This window comes from Chamaea fasciata, unplaced genomic scaffold, assembly GCF_029207755.1.
Source record: "Chamaea fasciata isolate MVZ Bird 193981 ecotype frontalis unplaced genomic scaffold, bChaFas1.0.hap1 SCAF_1, whole genome shotgun sequence".
Classification (NCBI taxonomy): domain Eukaryota; kingdom Metazoa; phylum Chordata; class Aves; order Passeriformes; family Sylviidae; genus Chamaea; species Chamaea fasciata.
The window spans coordinates 15,262,870-15,286,240 of NW_027094086.1; the positions used below are offsets into that span (position 1 = coordinate 15,262,870).

The window sequence follows — 23,371 nt, forward strand, 5'->3', positions numbered from 1 at the left end:
ACACATAGTAACTGAAAAAATGAGAAAAAAACAATATTCCAGGAGGGATCCACCTACACATGTGCATAGGTCAGGCACATACATCTCATTCAGAATGATTGTTTTTCTTTTGCAGCCATCAGGTAGTACTTCCCAGCTTGTGTGCTCTTTCAGAGGGAATACTTATCGAAAAGCTCCAGCGCATTTTAATCAAGGTTCCCAGAGTAGTTTACAAGCAGTAATTGCCTCTTAAGGACAGGATGAAGTATTATACCCATTGTACTGATGGGTGAGCCAGGGCACAGGGAATCTAAATAACTGCAGTGTTAGTGAGCCAGTGGCAAAGCTGTGATCAGAGCTTCGGTGCCTTCACTCCTGGTGCTGCTAAGATACCTCCCCTTCAACCCACCAGTCTTCCTTTCTTAAATGAAAAAAAGTCAGACTTTGACATCTTTTATTACATATTATATGGGAAATGCTGTACTTGGCCTGCAGTTGATGTAAAACTGTGTGAATGTGCTCTTGTTTTATGTGTTTGTGAAGTGTGAAGGCCCTTGTGGCAGGATTTCCCTTGAATTCTGAACCTTACGCTTTTCTGCTGTCTTCCGTGGCTCCGGTAAGCCACTGGATCATCCCCAAAATAGCTCCCGTGGCGTCTGTTACTGATGTATCACTGTGCCGTGAATGACAGAAAGAATTCCACTTTTCAGCACAACAGTTCACTTGCTAAGTGATTCCCCAGCATGATACATGCTCTGTCTTGTACTTAATTATCTTTTAATTATCAAAACAGTAATGAAGTTGTGCATAAGAAGTGTATGGATCAATAAAAACAACTAAAAATTACAAAGGAGCTGACAGGCAGAGTCCAGCCGTTCTCTGGATGTTAGTTTCCATTTTTCTGAAAAGCTTTTGTCTTTTTCTTGAGAACAACATCAGAAAAAAGGATTGAAGTTCTTATTGTTTATTCCTAGCTGCTGATGATCATGCATACATTCTCAGTGCTTTGTGAGAGATGGTGTGAGTGCTAATGAAAGTTTGTACTGGAGTAGTCCCTAAGAATATGATCATTGTTACAAATTTATTAACACCATGAAAGATTTCCTGTCCTAAAAAATCTGCCAGCAAACGTCATAATCCTGAGTGGGCAGAACCATGTGGTAGGTTTGACTGAGCTCCTTTGACAATTATATTATTTATTTAACTGTCTATCTTTAGAAGTTGGGAGGCTCACCTTTGGTTTCAGAGGCATGCTGAAACTCTCGAGCTGCATACATGGTGAGGGCAGTAGAATACCAGAGTGCTCGCTTGCCTTTAACTACTAAATAATGTGGTTGCACATGACACAACAAGAACAGAGGTATAATCCTGCCCTGTGAAGCAGGTCACATGTTTCAGGTTCTCTCTGTAATGTATGCAAAGTAGCTGCTTAAATCATTATGAGTGTGTAAATCACCATCTTCATAAACAATACCATCAAGGTACAGTCAGGCAACATGTCTCTTATGGGTTGACTGGAGCTGGAATTTCTTTCAGATGTTGAGGAGGTACGTCAGTGCATGTGAAGCAGATCTGTTGCTGCAGTGTGGTTTCTGCAATGTTTTGGATTTCTGAGATGAATATTGTTTAGGCTGCCTTCTTCACATTGAAGTGCAGTGAAAGGAGGAGGACGTGAATGAGGCACATGAGCAGCTTGTATGATTCAAGGCTTCCATGAAAAATTTGCTCCTTTTTCCTTTGGCTTTTTAAGTCACACAACTGATACCCATTTATTTCTCTGCATAAGTTTTGTAAGTATTTGAAGCTCCTGTTTCCTGTGTCTGTTGTGCATTTGGGGAGGAAAAGATGTGTTGAGTGGTGTGTGAGAATCCTATCTTCTGTTTTAGCCATCATTTCCCTGTATGGGTTATGACACTGGTTTTTCTGCTTTTCTTTAACATGCCGATGTACTTTCTGTAACTCCTAAGCAACACTCCACACCTCTTTAACGCAAAGCTGACTAGTTTAGTGCTGAGTGAAACTGAAAGCAAGACTAATCTTAAGAACCCTGCTGTACTTCTGCATAAATGTGTACCATTATCATTATTATTTATTTGTCATTGTTATTATTGTTGGAGGTTGTATTTTCTTGGGGGGGGGGGGGAGGGAAGTGGGTGCACTGTATCATCACTTCCCCACCTCCAAATGTTGTATTTTGAATCACTTTAAATAATTGTTTGGGGTGTCTTTATTACAGTGAATCATGTCTTTAATATCTGTTTTAAGCACACCTGTGGTGAGTTCATAGTAAGGCAATGGAACCTTCTTTCATTTGCTATCATTTAGTACTTTTGCAACATGTAAAATGCCCCTGGTTTATATATACAGATAGACCTTCTGTGCTGAAATCCTTTCCCTCAAACGTGTAAGGATCAGATAGCTCTGCTTAAAACGTGAATGCAGAGATGGTAACTCCATAAATTGCAGTACATTCTTCTTTTGCTCAGAGATACTCAGTCTCAGTGTTACAATTATCCAGCATGAATTTCAGAAGAAATACCAGTGAAATGGCACTGGCAGAAGTAGTGATACAACTAAAGATGCTGGCAGCGGCAGTCTGGTCTGTAAGTGCTACTGGAACATCGGCTTTCCTACTTCCTATATCTGTGCTGTGTCCTTTGGTGGTGGGAAGGAAAACACAAGCAGCACTCATCAACTTTCAGCACATGCGGAGACAGAGCTAAAGAGCAGTGGCATCCCCAATGCATTGGCAATTGGCTGAGAGCCTGCGGGCTGCATCTCATTTGCATTAAAAATACGGAGATCGCTGCTGCCTTTATCTTGACCAGGGGGACGTGGCTGTTATGGGCAGCAGGGCCCATTACAACTTATTTTACCCGGATCCCCGTGGGCTGGAATCAGCTAGAGCGCCGCGGGACGAGACGTGGCCCTGGGCCGGGGGGCGCGTCCCCGCGGCGGGCGGGGGCCCAGCGCAGCCGCCCCGGCCTGCCCAGCCCAGCGCTGGCTCCCCGAACTGCCGGCTGGGGGCTACGGGACCCTCCGCTGGGCTGGTCTGTGCCGGGGCTGTTCCATCCAGGCCTGGACGAAGCGCTCCTCGGCGGAGCGTGGAGCTGCTGCTCTTCTCTCTTTGGGCTCTACGGAGGACTGGGGGAGCCAGTGCCCCGCACAGAAACCCTTTTGTGTGTTTTTGAACCAGTTTGGTAATGAAAGACAAAAAAAAAAAAAAAAAGGACCCCCCCCCCCCCCCCCAGCTTGTTCCTTTCAATAGCGATAACTGTTATCTCTTATAAAAGTCTACATAAGTGTAAGTAATTGCCTGCACTTGGCTCTGGTACAGTGGAAAAGCTGTGATCAGCAAACCCTCATTGTACTGGGCATGTAAGGGGAAGTTATTGGATGATACGGGACGTGTTGGCCTTAATGCCTGTCCTGCCTCCCCTGTCTTGTTTACTTTCTTTGGAAGTCTTTTCAAGGCTTTAATAACAGTGCTTAGGGAATGGGCGGGGGGTTCAGCGCTAACTTCGAGCGACGAAAGTTTTCTTGGAATCGCCCTTAAAAATAACAAGAAAATAAATAGCAGCCCGGCTGTGCTGCGGCGTCAATCCGGCAGCCTTTGTGCAGCGCTGAAGTCGTGGGTGCGTGTCGCGAGCGAGCATCACCGGGCAGCGCCGGCGGCGGGCACGGGGCGGGCTCCCCCGGCTCTGCCCGCCGCGGGCCGCGCAGGGAGGGCCGGAGCGGGGCTGCCCCTTCCCGCCCGGCTGCCGGCGGCCGCAGCAGCGCGGGCGGCCGGAGCTGCAGGCACTGAGGGTGCCTGTGTCCGTGTGTCGGGGGTGCGGGGCTGCGGGTCACGTTTGCCGTCGCATGAAGCGCCGCGCCGCGCAGCCGCCTCTCGCGTGTGTCCGTGTGCCAGCGCTGGCTCCCTTATCGCAGGAAGTGTTGCGGAAAGCAGTTGCTCCCTCTCTCTCTGCCCGGTTCCCAGAATGCGGTGATTAACCACTCTTCCCTCCTCGCTGTCACTGAACTGCTCGGCAGAAAACAGCAGTCACGGTTGTCCCGCTCCAGCTTCAGAACAATCCCCTTTCTCGCTCTCTTTCTCTCTCTCTTCCCTTCCATTCCCCACGCCCCTTCCCCAATAAACTAGATAAAGCCATTAGAATAGATATAGTCTCTTTTTGTTTTTGTCCTTCCTACTGAACGATTTTATATAAACTTATATACATGAAACAACTTTTTTATACTGTGTGTATATATATATTAAAATTAATATATGGATATATACATAAATTCCAAAATACTAGTCCACATTCGGTATTGATAAGCCTGAAGCAAGAACAGCTTTTTCTGTTCATAGGCTGGCCGTTTTGCGGATCTTTGGAAATCACTTCATTGTCCACATTTTATGTGTACTTTATTGTAAGGAGGATCTAAGTCCAGTCATTTTGCATGGGAAAAAAACCTTGAAACCCAACAGTCTAGGATTAAAAGGGAGATAGATCAGGATGATTTTTTTTTTCATTTAATCATCTTGGAATTGACTTGCTATATTTCATTTAAAAATCTCATCTTAAACTAGTATATCACACTTACACTATTAAAACCCCATAAAATGGAGATCTTAAGACCTTTGCATGCTCAGATACTGTGTAATACCTAAGTATATAAAATGAGTACACCAGGAGGCCCAGAGACTAGCATTCCCTTTTGGAAAGTTAATCCTTTAATATATTTGTTTCTAGATTGGGTCTGCAGACACATATAATCATGGTATGATACTGATCTGCAGTATCATATCATCCATTTAGGGATTTTTAATTTAAAGATTGGTGTGAAGGCTGCATTGTGGTTCCCTATTACGTTTGAAGTTTGACAGTGGTCCACGATCCAAAAATTTAGGAATGTTCATTCAGGAGAATTAAGAGTCCTAGATCATTACATTTTGCTTTCATTTAATCCTGTAAATTTTTTTTTCTCTACTTTCAAACATGATTAAAACCAATGAGAAAGGAAATATTTGAAGTGATTTGCAAAGTTATTTGATTTTTATAAAATTGCATGGTGTGAGGTGCAGTATGTGCCAAACTACAGACTGTCAGCTCTTAAACTAAGTACACTTTTTTTGTTCTGGTTTAAGCCCATTGAGAATTCTGCCAGTTAGGTTTTTCTCTTCTGTGATCATCTCGCGCATAATAGTCTGATGTTGCAGATACTTGCAGGAGCATAGCAAAACTGGTAGCATCATGTATGTGGTTTGATTTTTAATTTATAGTATATTAAAGCATATTTCTATCCCAAAAGATGTTATATGAAACTACTGCAGTATATATTAAAACAGTCACTGGACTCCTAACTAATCTAATATGAATAACCAAGGTACACAATAATTAATGCTTAGGGATAAAAAAGGTTTTCTTTAAAATAGAGAAACCTGTATTTAAAGAAATAGACTTAAGTATATACCTTTTAAAACAGGACTTTTGGATTTTGATCAGTGTTCAGGTATAAGTCTACACAGCTTTATGTACTGTTTGACTGTGTTTATTTACCTATTTGCTGCCAAAGTTTTAAGTAATGTCATACCACAGTACTGGTGGAAATGGCTATCTAAACACCTGGGACCAGTTTGTGGAAGTGATCGAATTGGCTTCTGCTAGAGGCTTCCTCTGCTGGTGCAGTGACACTGTTTTCTCCATTTTACATTCTGCTCAGTGACTCTCACTTTCAAAACTAGGATTACCAGAAACAAAAAAAGAAAAGCAACAGAAGACTTATTTTCCTTTTCCATTCTGTGGATGAAAATAAAGTGTGCGATAATGAGCTTTGTTACCTCTACAGATGATAAACCAAAACAATTGGATGAACAATGCACAGTGAATAACTCACGTGTCATTCTTTGTTTAAATTACTTTTTAATGCAAAACAGGTTTTGTACATGTCTTTTTTCCCCCTTCCTGCATACCTCAGGCATCATTGAACTGACAAGCAATACTTTAAAGAGATTTTTAATGATTCTTAATGTAATTCCAGCTTTCATAAACCATAAGGAAACTTTCTTATCGAGTAAATATGAAACATGGAATGAAATCTGTACTATGTATCAACGTAAAACCATATGCAAACACAAAAGATGATGTTGAGCTGTGTAACTGTTTGATTGAGAGTATATATAGCTACCATAAACACAAATCACTATTCAGAGAAAAAATCCTTCTTTTGATAAACGACTACCTTTTAATAATTATTTCCTGAGTTCTCACTTTTCAGAAATACAGTGAAAACATACATAATTTCTTTTAACCTCATTGTATGTGTATCTTGATGTTTTAGGCCTGCCAGTTTAAATCGCAATTAGAACTAGCGATGTGTAAGTTGCTGTTGCTTACATTAATAAAAATCTTTATTAATGTAAGTAACCATCAGTACAGATAGCGCAATGAATTTGAAATGTGCTGTGTACTTGTTTCTCTTTACTTTTTGAGGTATTTGGCACAAAATCATTATTTCTTGAAATCAGTAATGTGTTGCATTTATTCGATAGTGCGTGGCTGAAACAGAAGTGCTGTTTTCAGATTACCTGAATATTTTTGTAAACATCCCCTAGCTGAGATATTGTACTAAGAGAAGTTCACAGTATGTAATTCATAGTATATTCTTCCTTCCTTAGTCTAAAATCCTGAGCAGATTTTTCATCTTGATATTCAAATGCTGGGACTTTTGGAGAGAGTCAGCCACAGTTACTTATGTAACACAGGAGAAAATGCCAGGGGGGATTGAGTCTGGAGATTGGAGTTCTTAATATCTTGAGCAAAGGCTGTGGAAATAAGGATGTACATTTATATTAATTAATTACAGAGCATTAAGACAATAAGATCAAACCTAGAAGACCTCTTGTAATTAATCATGGCTTTGCTGGAGTAGTATCTACCTCTGACTTACCCAGTGCCTCGTGCAGTAGAGGCTGGAAGATACTGGGGGGCTGAGTGACCAATGGTTTGTGCTCAGTCTACTCATAAAACAGTGCCAGGTGAAGATCCTGGACTACCAAGAACAAGTATTCAGCTGAGAGCTAGTAACAAAACAAAAACAGAGACAAAACCAAAAAAAGCCGAAACCAAAAACAAACAAAAAAAATCCAACCCAAACCAAAGTTGTCACAGCTGTGTCCTTTTAAGGTCAACACCAAAAAGACTCTTGTCAAGTTGACAGAGGGAGATGACTTACTGATGTAACCCAAGGCAAAAGAGATAAGCAATAAAAATAGTGTTGCATTTCTGTTTGATGGAGTGACTTCTCCTGACAGCTTACAGAGAGAACGAAGCAGAGAAATGCACCAAGTTAGTTACTATGACAGTGAAGCTGATAAATCACATAGAAATTTGATTGTGCCAATTCCACTGGGTTTTGGAGCCTGAATTTTGCTATATTTAATAAGGGCTTACATAAAGTCGTCAAAATATGCCAGACCTTAATTTCACTGAAATAAACTCCTTTCTACCAGGTAAAAAGGTAAATATAGTTTATTTCTAATAGTGCTCTTCTTTAGTGTTCATATGTGGACATAAGGAAACAAAAATTTGATTGGACTTCTAGCATTTAAGTAGTCTTTTTATTTTGTAGAAAAATATGCCAAAGATGGAATTCTCACTTGGCAAAGGAGATTCCTGGGTGGAAGGGGAATGCACCTCTTGGTGTGGACCAGTTCATCACCCCTCCATCTGATTTTTGAATGGTATTGTTGTTTTTTTGTGCATTTTAAACATGTTTATAGTCAGTGTGAACTAATAACTGCTTTTCTGGTGTGAACTCCTGTGTAACACAGTGCACCAGATTCTAGCCAGAGCATAACTTCTGCTGTGTAATATAAAATCTGAATATCATTAGTGTAGCTGACAGAAGTATAGTTTCAAAGCATTTTACTGACAAGGAGAGCATTATAATCCTCCTCTGCATGTTACTTAATGAATCAGTTTGCTTTCAATAATGATTTTACTTTTCTGAAGACTACCTATATTCCCTGCCAGATAAAGATGATTTTCTCCTGAAATCTTCTTTTCCCCCTCTCTCTCTTCTTTCAAAAAGACTTTTTAATCGTTCCTTCCTTTAAGGCCTGGCTTATTTTTGTTCCGCTGCTCTGTCAGGGATGGCTTTGTGTTCCCTCTGTGCTGGCAAGGTGGGCTGCAGGTGGGCAGGAGCCATCAGCCAGGCCAGGGGTGTGGTCCCTGCCCCAGAACCTTCAGTATGATCACCTGCCCTGTTGTCCTTCTGGGTGAGGAGTAGGTACAGCATTGGTTTGGAGGTTTTTCAGGGGGATGTGACCCTTTCCTGGCTTGTTCCTAGTGCTAGTTCCAGTGCTGGTTGAATTTGCAAAGGCAGAGAAGGAAATGAGAGCTGGGCTCTCCAGGGGAGAAGTGAGCTATTTTAATCGAAGTCTGAGTTGCCACTGTAAGGACAGTCTGACTGGCCCTCTGCCAGCCCTGGGGTGTGAGCAGGGCATTTTTGGCCAGTGTGGTGCAGGGCCTGGGCCTGCAGACAGCGAGTGGGGAAGGGATGGGGGGGATGGGGGGATGGGCAGCATCCCTTGAGGTCCAGCAGGGCTTAAGCCCATCATGAAATTGCACATTTGGATTCTGGATCCTGGATCCTGGATCTGCCTGTGGCACCCTCTCCCTGAGTCGGTGACAGCTCTGCTCCTGATGAGAAATGTAACCAAGTTTTCCTTGGAATTTCGTCAGGGTTACCCTCTCCTCTGTGTGCTTAGTGGTGGAGATCTTAAGTCTTTGCATTTTGTTACAAGCAGAAATGTCACTATATTTAAGGGGGGGGGGGGGGGGAAACCTTCCCGTGTTAGGTCAGGCAGAAACAAAATGCTGGGAAGGACTGCCAAATCAAGGACTGTCCAAGAGCCCTGGTTTTAGCAGACAGTATGTACCATAAATAAATAATAAATGAATAAACGTTTAAATGCATTTCAGTGCAGCAGATAGAAAAAAACAATAGTAATGTATTGTGCTAATGTGGAAGAAGAAGAAACTTGGAACAAATGTCCTGATGTTTATACAGCTAAACCAAAATAATATGTGAAGGTTGATCCGGCCCAAATGAACCCCATAAAAAGCTTTTTAGGAATTCTAAGAGTTGCACTGGTCAATTTGACCACACTAGACGTCTCTGTGTAGCCATCTCTGTTTTGGCATTGTGGATTATGTGAGAACAGGGGTGTTGCAACAATCTAGGGAGATGCCTCAGGAAGGAGCAGGGAGACAGGTAGTATTCTTTCCCCATTAAACTGGAGCAAAAGGTTTATTTTCTTCAGTAGAGAGAGCAGCAGGTATCACCCATTACCTGTTTAGTTTCATCCAAAGAGATTAAGTTCAGTTGAAAACTGTAACATGCAGAATTTTAATGTTTTGTATTACAAAAAAAAAAACCAAAAAAATTATGACCAGCAAGGTGTGGTCTCAAAATACCTGAACCTGATTTCTCACTGATTTCTCAGTCTCTATCAGATCTCTGTAGATTCTACCTGTATCTGAGTCCTACTCAGACTTTCTGCACAATCTACTGAAAATAACTTTACCCGTATTTTTTCCCCACTTTTAAATGTAGCTCTGTTTTTCTTCTGGCAAAGCAGTGTTGGCAACTCTGGGTGTGTCTTTAGTGAAACCTATGTAGAGGGCTTGAGAATTGCCTTCTGATTGCATTTTTAATTACTAAACTGCCTTCAAAATACAAAAAGAATGTAAAATGCCTGCTTGAAATATGACACAGTCAGACATACAAGTGACTGGTAAGACAGTAGATAGAAAGGATGGCTTTTTTTCACAAAAGATTTATAATGTTACAGTTAATTCCTGCTGCCCAAGTAAGTAATACATATCTTGTATTTAGTTTGAATGCAGAAGATAGTGTGTTTTTAAAGCTATTGGCCTTAAAGGGAATGGAGAAGGTCACTATGAAAATAAAAATATTTTAACAAAAATGATAGAGACAAAGAGTAACTTTTACCCCAACTGCTTTTGAGGAAACAGTGCCCTTGGCATGTATATTCTTAAGGAGTAGTGGTAAGGCTGTGCATCCCCTGAAAAAGGAATTTGTGTATGTTGTCCTGAAGTTCTGTGGGAATTGTGAGCAATGGGTAGCTCTTTGAACATCAACTACAGTATGTAATCCTTTTTATGAAGTGACCCACCTTTATCCTAAAATTAGGTAGAGTTTTTTGCTTTGACAGCGTCTGGTGGAAGGATGTTTCATAGCCTCACTGCTTTGTCAGTTAAAACTCTTCTCATTTCCAGCCCAAAGTTAATCATGGCTAGTCTATTTGTTCTTATGCCAACTGGATTCTAAGCTTTTCCCTCCCTAATGTTTACCTGCTGCTAGCAATTGTGTTTCTAGTCTAAATGAGCTGCACTTGACATGTTCATGAAGAGAAGAGCTGTATCTTCCATATCTTCATTAATTTTCATTAAAATGAATCTTTCTTGAACATTTTAAAATGGTTTTCTTACTTCAGAATTATCTGTGACGTCATTACTTACCTGTTTCTGCTCAAATTTTTGCCTGGGCCATAAGGCCTTTTAAAGTGTGATTTGGAGTGGTTTATGTTTGTTGTCTACTGCTGTGCTGTTTTCTTTCTTTTTTTCCTTCTTCAATCGCTGTTAATAAAGTGTGAGAGACTGTTATTTCACAGAGCTTGCACTCTTCCCTACTAGTTTTCATTCCCATTTTCAATACAATTTTCAGTTGTTTTCTGTATATGTCTGTACTTCTCTAGATTGAAAACACCATGAAATTTTTGTTAACATTCAGTTTCCTTAGTATTTTTGTCTAAACATGAGTATTTGTCTTGTTAGCTCATCTGTGATGCAGCTGTTTGAAATGAGACTTTTAAACCCTGATGGGCTAGTTCAAATGGAAAGAAGTGACTTGAGAATAGTGTAGAGGAGTTTCAGTCTCTGCTTTGTCATTTGGCCTCAAGGCCATGCTCACTTCTTGATGAGTGTTACAAAAACAGTGTAAACATAGCTATGATATGGCTGTTTTGGAGTGGGAGTGATTAATGTATAATGTTGATTTTCTGTGAACACAAAGGAAATTATGAGACCATGTTTACTTGCCTAAGCATAGGTCTGCCTCTCCTGCTTTAATAATCTACTATTCTATTTAAGGAGAAAAAAAAAAGGAAAGAAATAATAACGAAAAGAGGGCTTGATAAACTGGAGCAGAAAGTGTCTCTTCTGTATTGCTGAAAGGTGGAGTGCTTGTAGGAAGCATAAGCCAGCACTGAGCAGTTGCTGATTCTTTCCTGCAGACCAGACTCTGCAATTCTAATCTGCTGGGTGGCGCATGTTGCGTGTTGTCTGTTTGCTTGAGTTTCTACTGATGGAGTCCAAAATGCTTTGGAGAATGGTGCCAAACCAGATTTTCTGACGCGTACTTAGTATGTTGCCAGGGTGAGCATTTGGAGCGGGGAGCTGCAGAAGAGTATCCCACAGTTGGGATGCACCCACGATCTGATGTTGGATTTTTCTCATGTAGCAAAGCAAACGAAGTGCCAGGCTGTCTGCTTCAGAAATGCTGAATGTTGCCACAGTATCTTATGCTGATAGACTGTTGTTGATTAATCTTTTGAGTGTTTGAGAATTCATTTCTATCAGTGCATTGTAATAATTTTCTTACTTTAACCTTTGTATGTTTATAATTATAGGAAGCAGTTTAACTGGCAGTGAGAAGTGTCTGATGCTCTCATGTGGCTTCACTGTTTCCGGCTTGCACAGCATTGCTATGGCAGTGTGAGCTTGCACATGGGTCTTCCTTTTGCTCATCTTGATGCCTAAACCATTGACACTTCCTCGCTTCTTGAACCCAGTTACAGTGGTCACATGCCAGTTCCAGTACAGCCTAAGATGTATTTCATTTTTGCTGGGTTCAAAGATCAAATTTTCTTGTGTTTTTGTGAATTCAGAGCAAAATGCAGGGATCTGCAGAAAATGAGTAGCAGCTGGTTACCTGTATAAAGGACACAGATTAATTTGAAGGGCCTGTGTGTACAATTAAATATGTGTACTTGCCTGCCATGTAAACAAAAGTCTCTGACTTTATGCACTTTTACTGTTGTTGAAGTAAAAGGTGGTATCTTTTCTGTTTTGTTAGATCTTTTGTAGTGAATGTGAATGAAATCTACAGTTACAATTATATTCCTATGTTCCTATTGTTTCTATTATCCACATATGTCTTTAAAGAAAAGAAAAAAAGAAAAAAGGACATTTCTTTAAATCTGAACAAATTTTAACTCTACCTGTGATGAGTGAAGCATGATGTCTTTATTCCACTACCTCCAGTAGACATGCCATTTCTCAGTTTATATGGTGTTTCTGTTGCTGTTTTTAATATTTTCTTACCGTTTTTAATGTCCAGTCCCTCATGCATCCTCATTTTTTTCACCCAAACCTTATGTCTCATTCTTTTTTGTGTATTTCCCGTGATATACAGTCAGGAGTCAAATTGAAACATAGTGAAACATAAGGCATTGATATGTCAAGCTGTTAGACACAAGGGAGATGATAATTTTCAGTAATTTTAGAGTCTAATCAAGTGTGTGTATGTTGCCCAGATTACAGTGTACTCATGAATTACTCAAGTCCCCTTTAGCTCAGAGGCCAGTAGAGTTCTATGTAGATAAAGTTCACTTTGGGGTTAAGGAGATACATTCTTTTCTTCTGGGGTTTGCAGCTTCTGAGCCCCCATTTCCCACCCCTGAGCCTGGGAAGGGAAAAGCAGCAGGTTGGTGCCTACATGGTGTGTTAGGCACACAGCACAGGCAGACAGACCTGCAGCCCCGCCGGTGCCACTGGTGGTGTGGGAGCGTGTTGCTGCCACCTCCGTGCCTAACCTTTAATTATCCTTGAAGCTGTGAGTGTAATGCAGACTTATTTGTGCAGTTGGCGTGAGACAAGCGTGCCATCTTGTGAGCAGGCAAAATGGGAACTACATCTAGGTTCTGCTGTGGGCAAATGAAGCATGAGGGTTATGAGCGGAGCTGTTGGGTATTTTTGTTTCAGACTCAAAGGAGATCCAGAGCTTCAACAACTTAGGGTGTAATAGGATGGGAAATCAAATGGCTTCTTTAGATCTGGGAGTCAGAAAGAGTAATTATTTTTTTATTAATAGGCCAAGGCCAATCAAGATGATACAGGATTCAGTGATAATGAGGTTATTTTTTAAAAAAGAGAGACTCGAGTCTATGTTTGGTTTAATCAGTAGATTTTGATGCTGAAGAACACCCCAGTGCCATGGACTTCACAAATACATTGGTCTCCTGCAGTCTCTGTTCTATAGGTCATATAGGCTCATCATATTATCTACATACAGTGGTTGTATTAGCGTCTTATGACATTCAGGTTTTTATCTGTGATCTTTGGCTGTTCACATTACTCACAAGAAGAGAAGCCACGGCCAAATTATGAAGATAATTTCTATTTTCTCTCATGTATTCTTATTCTTTCAGTACATACTGCTTAACAAAAGAATTGTTTAAGAGATGCTCAAATTTAATTGGCTCTGATTTCATCTCTGTCTTCTTCAGAGGAAGGCATCTTTGCTGTATAAATCCGGTTGTACCAGATTTCAGGGGGTAAGAAATTTATAGCTAATACTAATCCCTAAAAAATGACTATGTCTATTGTGAAACCTTCTCTACAGAATTGTCACAGTTTTTGGGTCCGGTATCAGTTAATCAAGTAATTTTAGAACTTGGATTCTCTCCTGACTGTTAATGGTACAAAGATCGCTTTTGCAGCCTTACGTCTTCTTGTTTATCAGATGAAACTGTTACAAGACTAATTATTTACTCTTGACTAGTCCCATTTTGTGAAGAATTTGCATGCTGATATGTGGATGAAACATTTATCTCTTGAGTTGTTTGAAAAACAACTGTGGATGTTCTGCAGCTATTCCTAGACTGGAAAATTAGAAGCAGCCCTAACTTGGATTGATTGTCATGGGCAGAGCAAACAGCAACAGATTATTGATGGGCAGCAGCTAGATGCGCAGAATGACATGATCTGTACTCAGCCAACTGGCTCACATTTGGCAGTCCTTTTATTCAGTTGTGGTTATCTCGCCCCATCGGTGTTGGACTCTCAGCTCCTCCACCTAATTGGCTGTGTTAATTTGTAACCAGCACCTTCAGATCTCAGGTACATCCCAAATTCCTTTGCGCAAGTTGCAACATTACTTCAAAGAAGGTGCTGTTGTAGCCTCTGCGAGTAGTTTTGGGACTTTTTTTGGCTCCAAAATGCCAGTGAACCCAGAAGTTGCTTTAGTAGTTGCTTTCTTTATAATTGAAAACATGGCAAAACGTTTCACTTTTTGTGGGATACATCCCAGTACAACAGATCAGCTCAACATCATTGCTGGATGTTTCTTAAAACTAGTGAGGAACTGCATTGGAAATTGAGGTGGCATGAAGGCAGCTCTGAAGATGAAGACAGGAGCAATGGGGTAAGGCTTGCGTACAGGGGATTTTTGAGAATGGAAATATTAGTGTAATCTGTGGTTGTACCTCTCTGTAACCTTTAGAGAGGTAGTTACATATATTTTAAGGAACATTTAGGTGCATTGTTGTTGGAAAAGAAATATAGTGCCCAACTTATTTCAAAATATATATTCAATAGGAATAAAACAACTGTTCACTTCTGTTCGTTTCTGCAGACTGAAGATTTCTACTCTCACTGGTAGTTTTATTTTCTGTCTGTATGTTGCTGTGTGCAGATTCTGCCACCTATGTTGTAGTTGTGTTTCTGAAATTACATATTTACCTCTCAGGGGAAAAAAATTAAATCTTTTTTTGTATGTGTTTTATGATCCTGGCAGATTACTGATGTTTAAATTAAATTTCTGATGTCTGTATGGTCCAGGCTAATGTGAGGGCTTTTGGCATCACCCCTTTGTGCAATAAAGAATCAAAGCCAGTAGCGTAAGAAATCTTCTATCAAAAGCTGAAAGCTAGATTCATAAAATCACTTATGCAGGCATTATGAGATTTTCCCATGGAAAGTTTATGTGGGAGTTTGGGAAAAACTGATTCAAGAACAGCATTATTTGCACTATATATATATTCATCCAGCAGTCAGCAGGCTGGCGCTGGCATCCCTTGCCAGTTTTAAAGGGTTGCCAGCACTCATGAAGCCGCTGCAAAGCCACATCAGCAGAGTATCAAGGAGTCTTCTTATTCTGCACCCTCCTTCCCCCTTTTCCGACCAGAATTGAAATGGGTAAAACAGAAATCATACTCCTCAGTAAATGTGTGTACTCGGTTCTTACGGCTGTCTGAAAAATGCTACTGTTTTAAAGCCGTTTCGTAACAAATTACTAAGGTCGAAGCGCTGTAAGACTAGCTTTCTCATCAGCATTTCACTTCATTTCTCAGCTTCAAAAGAAAAATAAGAGATAAAAAGGGCAAATAATAGGCAAACCACTCAGAGTGAATCCATTTGCATTCACTTTGGTCTTTTTTTAAAATGTGTAATATGTTAAATGTTTAAATGTTTAAGTGTTAAAATACTTCGGGTTTTTTAAGAAAGTGGCTGTGTTTCTCAGTCTGCATGGGGACCATATGATATGTGCTGCAAGAGAGTCTTTCCTTCTTAATAGGGATGTTTCGAAAGGCAAGGTAATTCACCACTGCTTTGGCAGGAGCTAATATTGGGCTCCAACATCAGTTCTGTAATTTCTGACAAATGGCCAAGATTTCTTGAATAGGCACAGCTTTCTGTTTTGTGTAGGGAACACACAATCCACTCTTTTGTTGTGGTTGCCACTGCTGTTGTTTCTCCCCCATTCACAATGGAGAGTGGGGTTATTTGTGCTGAGTGGAAAAACAGTGCCAAAATTCTGACTTGCTTATGTTTAATGTGATTTTAACTTTTGTGAGAGCCATAAACGGTAAAAGAGATTTTGTAATATGGATCCCCTGTATCCTGATCTCTAAGTCAAGAGGGCATATTGGTGATGAAAGTTTTATCTGTCACAGGCATGTCAAAATGAGCAATTGCTGGATGATTCAACCCAAATGTATAGGAACTGTTTATATAGAGATTGCCAAACAATTTCCATTGCTTTTCTTTTTATCTAAATTCTTGAATAAATTACTAAATAAAATAGTCTGTGTTTGGAATGTAGGGCTGTGGGATATATGGAAACTCACAGCATGTGAGGGGAAAAAAGTTGAAATAGGGAAATATAATAGTTTCGTAAACTTTATGTGAATTTAGGTACAACATATATAGACCCAAGGTTCAATTGGCTGATCAAAGCATCCAAATAACTTTGGATTTAATAATGTCGGCAATGAATGCTAATATATGGAAATTGAAAAGCATGGAGCAACAATAGCTAGCCACGCTTACCAGTATTACCCTGCAGCAGGTAGATTTACATTTTTTTGTTTTGTTTTGCAATCACAGTTTGGAAAATGTGTGTTCTTTTTCTCTTCTTCCATACTTGTGAATGTGGGTTCTCCTGAACAAGCTTAGACAAGATTCAAGCTAAACAATAGGGCAACATCAGAACCTTTGAAGGCTCAGTTTGGATAGGTACCCAAAGCCTGAGTCTGCTTTGATGTATGTGGGCTCAACTCCGGTTGCCCTTGGTTGCCCTCTCTTACCTATGTAGCTTGTGTCTGGAAACCCTTGCCAAATTTTTTTTTTTTTTTTTTTTTTTTTTTTTTTTTTAAAATTAAGGACATTTTTGCAAACTCATGTTCATCTTGGTTCTGGTCTGGCTGGAAAAGTACTACAATAATGCCCTCTCCGGTGATGATTTAATATTACTGGTTTTGGTCTAGGCTGTAGACCTCTGCCTCTTTCCCAGTTTCTGAAATTTCAACCCCATTTCAAATGGGAGGATTTTGCCTCTAGTTGGAAACAGAATTATTTGAACTTTTCTGGAACGCTAGTAAAAAATATCCTCTATCTCCCTTGCATCTTTTCCTTTTCTCCCAAGTAATTTATGGTTCAATTTGACTGAGGTTTTGGGCAAGGGAACTCTGATGCCTTTCTCTCATATCATAGACCTCACCTGGCAGAAAGGGACAGCTCATCTCAGACTTGCTTCTCTCAGGAGTCAGTGGGGCTTTTGCCATTACCTTCAAGGGAAATAGGATCAGTCCATTGTATTCTTAATGCAAAAGAACAAATGAGTCATTTCTTGTACCCACACCTGATTGCTCTTGCCTAGGAGCCAGGAGGTCACCTTCTTTCCTCACTCTTCATCTCAGGGTAGCACTGTGCTTGCCTCTGCCAGTACACTCAACTCAGATTCAGTTCTGAGTCATTTGCAAGCCCTAAACTCCCATTGTCTTCAAAGGACATTTGGATTACAGAGAACACTGCGTTTACTCAGGCTGAAAAGAAATTGAAACATATGAGATTGCCACACCTACTAGAAGAGTTTGGCAAGACAGTAGTTGTTTGCCCTAAACACAGGACGAACAGTGGGGATGTGATAGATGTGCCCACAGCCCAGGGGGTCTTTGATTCTTGCTAGTACAAGATTGAGGGAAAACTACTCCACTGAAAAAAAAGCAAACTCTAAACACTTAAAATATTTTCTTTTTTTTTTTTTTTCCCTTTTTTTCAGATTTAGATTGTAGAGTGAGAGCTACAAGATGTCACTGATACCAGTATCGTTGTAATGTTGACATAGATACTGGTCACATTTATTGGACATGGGGATATATAAGACTTCTTTAAAAACAAATAGTAAAATTCTGAGAGATAACTAAAGTCTACAAACCCTCTTACTCTTTAGAAAGGAAGCCACTGTCTTAAGCATTGAGGATTAGGAGCAATGCCTTTTTCACAGAAATGGGTGATTTATCCAAAAGCAGTTGAACCTTCACTGAAGGATCTGGTCTCTAAAAGAGAGCACCCGACTAAATGGACCTCTGGTTTCATCTGATAGGGAATGTTCAGCATCCTATAAAGTGTAAGGACAGATAATTAATCGAATGACCAGAAGATTTGTAGATGATGGCAGTCAGGGGTCTCACAGGAGGTATCAGTCCTGGCAGAAGTCAGTTACTTAATTGCAGTAAGCAAATCAGGCTGTATTCTCTCCCTGGTGCAATAACAGTAGACTGGGGAGCATGCAAAGCAGCATCAATACATAAAAATTAAACTACTTTTAATATACAAAGCTGAGTTTAGATAAATGCAGAACAGAGAAGCAAAGGCATAATATTCTCTGAAAGTGCAGCCTTTTAATGCTGTTTTGGAGACTAATTTACATACAAATAAAATGTCAGCTTATCCCATAACTGTCATGATAAATTGGAGCACTTAGATTTTAGCATGAGATACTCCTTCTGTACCTTATTAAATTATGGGATCTTGGCCTTTTGCCAAGTGCTAGGGTGATGCTTTCTTTATTGAAATACATACAGGAGGGGAATGTGGGCCTGGACATCTAGAGAACCCAGGTTCAGTCACTAGCCATGAGCTCTGCCTGCACGTCACCTTGAACACTTTGAATTTTTCATTTCTGTGTAGATAATTTTATTTATCTGTAAAATGGCAGTGACGTCAGTTTTTGTGTTTCACAAGCTTTTTTGAGTTTTAATTAGTTGTCATGTGTACAGAGGGCTTTTAGGTACTTGATTGGAAGCGGAGGCAAAGTGAATCTTGCCTTGTTGGGCTCTCCCATCCTGCATGGATGGCAGTGGAGGGCAGGTAGGAACAAGCTCGCTGCAGCAGGCCAGTAAGAAATGCAGAGCAGCAACCTGCTGTGCTTAGGAACTTGTAAATAAACGTAGTTTTAGAATTCTTCATTTTGGTTGCAAGAGAGCATAAAATTCTCCTTCGTATCACCTCTTTAGACACATCACCTTTTGGCTTCAGTTTCTCTTGGAAGTGTCTGTGTAATTACCCCAGAAGTGAGCTTAAAATGAAATAAGTGTCTGGAAGTAGGCTTCAACAATCTATTTTGAAATACCACTCCTAAACTCTCTTGAAATGACCAAGTGTCTGCTTTACACTCATAGAAAAGGTTAGATTTATTCCGGTGGCTAGATGACTACTGATGTGTGCTGTGCTCTGAAGCATAAGGTAATAGAGAAGATCACTGTGAATTAATTCAATGTGAATTAATAGGAGATTTATCTGATGAGAGTTGTTTGAGGGTGCTGGCACTTTGTAGCAGAGCAGGATTTAAGATGTCCAAAAGTGCACCTTTAGAGATTTGAGAATGATCGATATTGGGAAAGTAAATTTAAATGGGAAGGAGCAAGCTTGAACAGACAACAGGTATTTTCACTTGTCTCTCTGTTGTAGACTTTGCGGGGCAAAAAATTGCAAACAGCCCTTGGCAAACTGGTGATCAGGGGCTAAACTTAAGAGCATGCAAATGCAAAAGAGTAGGAGAAAAGGAGAAAAAACAACTGTGTTTTGCTATAAGGCTATTCTACTAATATGACGTTTAAGGCATGAATTTAGATTGATGAAGCTATCATAATTTCAGTGGAGCATGTGGAGTGTAAAGTACCAAACAGATGCATTTTGTCCAATTACGATGTCTGATCCTGCCTAATTTTACTGATACGAGGAATCACGTTCTACCTTAGCAATTTCAGGCAGGAAAGACTGGACATGCAGTTTGAGGTCTTGCAGAAGAACATGTAAAGATTAAAAACTCTTTTAGAATTAACTTGTCAGCTGCTTAGAGCTGTGACATCTTCTGTCTTGCACGGTATATGAAGGCGCTTGTGCCGAAGCAGAAAGGAGGCGGTCTTGTTGAAGAGGCAGTTGCTTGTCATTAAGTTATTGTGCCCTCCCATGGTCTAGGGCCTGACTCTTGGGTTCCTTACACAAAAGGGGCTGTTTCCTTCCCTTCTCAGCAGAGAAAAGTTAGGGAGGGCCATGTGTTGGTTGTTTGCTGGCAGGCTTGCTGTGAGAACCACGACAAAAAGTGGGAGAGAAGCATCGTGTGTGACTGCCTCCTGCTCTGTGTCCCAGCTGGAGGTGGTGGGGATGTGAAGTTGTACATGTTTCTTTTCTGTCGGTTCATTGTGCAAGTGTCCACAAGGGAGGGTAGAAGGGCAGCAGCCTTGGCCACTCTTCTACCACTGTGTCTGAGTCTGGGGTAGTTTGTGTGAAAAGTAATCTAATTTTCAGTGAGGGCAGCAATTTCACCTGGAGTTTCCAGTGTTATTTCCAGTGGTTTTTTTTAAATTTAATTTTATTCTTATTTTTTTATTTTTTTTTAACGCCTAAATTAGAAAACACGGCATTTCTTTGAATTGTGGGCTGGACTAATGAGCTCGTTATCTTTCTGGTTGTGCTCGGCACAGGTCTGGGCCAGCCCGGCGGGACAGGCTGCCGAGGAGGGCTGGGTGCCGGCTGGCTCCCCAGGGACCGAGCTCGCCGCCGAGGTGCTTTCCCAGAAATTCAGTCTCAAAACAGGAGCGCTCTTCGGAGCTCGTGTGCCTTACAGCTGCTCGATTGTTGTATGAAGAGCAGAGAGGAGGCTCCAGATTGATTAGGACTTGATGTGCTTGATAGAAGCCGGCACTTTGAACACTTAGGGGTTTTTATATGAAGAACAGCAGACAGTCTTTGTAGTCTATTTATGTATAATAAACTGGGTTTTGTTTTGTGTCTTGTGGGGTTTTTTTTCTCTTTTTCCTCTTTTTTTTTTTTTTTTTTTTTTTTTTTTTTTTTTTTTTTTTGGTATAAGAAAAAGAAGTCTAAGAAGGAGAGAAATTAAAACCACAGCGTTATTTTCCCATGCAACTATAGCAAGTATCCTGCGATCTCACATGATCGGCTGTCCTGCTGGAGTGGAGTGTGGGAAGGTGTCAAAATATGTCTCACAATTTTTTTTTTTTCTTAAAAGGGAAAGCCAGATGAATGCCAAAAGCCCTGCTCTCTTCTCTAGCCCTGCAGTAACAAACTACATGAGTGTATGTTATTAAGATGATCAAGATTAAATTTCTAGTTACTAACGTGCTATCACAACAGCAAAGGGGGAAAAAATCTTGAAAAAATTATGAAAATTAGTCTGATGGTCTTCTTTTAATAATAAGATCACTCCCAACCTCAACAGACAGTGTAGGCTGGAATTCCACAGGGCTTTTTTGTGGTCCTAATGATTTTAATAATACTTTGTGCTATGTAGCACCTTTCATTAGAGGATCACAAAGTGCTTTACAGTCACTAATTAATTAAGCCTCGCAACACTCCTGTGAGATAGGTAAGTATTACACATACATTAAGCTGAGACACTGAGAGTTAATGATTTCTTTTCTGCATTATTCTGGGAAAATGATTGATGTTCAAGCACCGTATGTGCATTATATGTCTTTGTGTGGGTGTGAAATATGTATTAGTGTAAAAGTATTAATTTTACTATCCCTTAACAAAGATGTCCTACTTGAGCCTGTTGAATATAAATGTGTATTTTCATTTAACTTTTTGTTGCTGCAGCATATTGACTGATAATATCACAGTCTTCATATACCCTTGAGTATAAGTTTGCTCTTTGTCTGCTTGTGCATCTACTTATACAAAGATTAGTCAGTGGCGTCTCTTAAAATTCAAACATATTTCTAGATGGATTATTTTGTTAAAAAGAGCATATGACTAAGATCCGACCTAAACCTGCATCACAAGCACCAGGCAACAACCATTCTGTTGCAACAGGCTTTGATGACAAGCCGTCACATTCAGTAAAAGTAATGAGCAAACAACAATGACCCGCTGGGGAACTGGTGATCAGCAGGTAATTAGCCATTATCTTCACCACTCTTAAGAAACTATTGATTACCAGATTTTGTAATTATTTTTTCTTTTTTTTTTTTTTTATTTTAAGAAGTACAGTAGTGACTATGGTAATTATTATCCTGAATTACAAACTGATTTTAGCAGAAGTTTTTGTTTCCAGGGATAAACTGATGTGAGTGACTGTTGAACAAAAAAAGTCTGTATCTTGCAGATGTATGAACCACAGAGAGGAGCCTTGGCTGTTTTTGAGGGAAGGTACATGTAGCTGCAGCCTGAGCCTTATCCAAAATTCCCTCAGCTCGAGAAGTCCTTTCATTCACATCAGGCTTAGTAATTCTTTTATTTTGGGCAGATCACTATTTTCAGTGATGAAAAGGCAGTTTAGTCCTAAAGCCTGTTCTTCACTAGGCTTCGTAACTAGCACCCAACAAATGTACTTACTATTGCGATGACATTGTAGAAATGTGGGATGTTGCCTGCTAACAACGAAAGTAACACCACTAATTTTGTTTGAAGTGGAACATAAGGCAGCCAGCAGAGGTTAACTTACAACTGCTGATGGAGTTATTCAGATGCCATTAACTATCCCATTAGGCCAGTCCCATGATGATGCATGTGAATTTTTAAGACGCTTTCTTTCTACAGCTCATTTTCAACAGTTACTTTAAACTTGTTTTAGCCTTTGTGTTTGGTAAACATTAGCTCTGAGATACTTATCTTTTTGTGTGAGAGTGTGTGTGTGCAAGAGCACGTGTGTCTGAGGAGAAGAGAGCTATGGGATTTCTCATGTTTGAGGGAAACAGAGAACAGTAGACTCTATTTGTGTAGTGCCCAGTAATAGATGCGTGGGAATGTACAATAGGTATAATAATGTTTTTAAGTAAACGCCATATTTTGAATGCATAATTTAGGAAGGAAAACCTTTTTTTTTTGTTTTGTTTTGCAGATATACAGATCAGCTCTCAAAATGTCTTCTGTGTCTTCCGTGCATCTTCTAAGACAATTGCATTAGCCCGCCTGCTAGTTGACTAATAGAATTAATAATTGTAAAAAGCACTCTAAAGCCACATGCCTTATGAAGTCAATGCTGGGTATGATTTTACAAGTATGTGATCTATTTTTTCAAGTGAAATTGTTAACCGAAAACGTACTTGGCACACAATAAAACATTGTGCAATCTGTTATTTGTCTTAGAGATAATAATTTCAGAGTGGCTATATTCTTTCTATATCTAACTTATGACTTGCTAGGGGATGGTTTCTTCAATTTAGGAGTATTGCAAATGTAGTTTTATTTACATAATATGTCTCTGAAAAATGATAGTGGTGGAATTTCAGCAACAAAAAAAATCCCTGTGTCTTTTCTTACCATCCCCTTGAGTGGATATCAAACAAATAAATGACAGATGATTTTTCAAAAGCTAAAAGAAAAAAGTAGGGAAAGTACTTTTAAATTCAACTTAAGGAAGTCAATGTTATCTTCTTTCTTCTTTCCTTTCTTTCTCCAAGTGTAGAATACTGCATGAAAAAGCTCCATTAGGCAGATACAGTTTTCTTTTTTCCCCTCCATTAACAACTCAGACTTACAAATGTATTGGGAAAATTAGAACTAAAGTAGCT

The 23,371-nt window shown here is 39.9% G+C and overlaps 1 protein-coding gene across 6 annotated transcripts in view; it reads left to right on the top strand.

Annotated features, from left to right (window-relative positions):
- The window catches only part of TRPS1 (transcriptional repressor GATA binding 1), a 214,010-nt gene that overhangs the window by 16,508 nt on the left and 174,131 nt on the right, over window positions 1–23,371 (top strand). For 3 of the 6 annotated variants that reach the window (XM_066177195.1, XM_066177240.1, XM_066177203.1), the window contains exon 2: window positions 22,699–22,857. The exons of 2 other annotated variants lie outside the window; for them this stretch is intronic. In XM_066177195.1, the coding sequence (XP_066033292.1) occupies window positions 22,821–22,857 (37 nt within the window). In that variant the 5' untranslated portion in view covers window positions 22,699–22,820. The remainder of the gene's footprint in view (window positions 1–22,698; window positions 22,858–23,371) is intronic. One more of the 6 variants, XM_066177213.1, reaches the window with a different exon arrangement.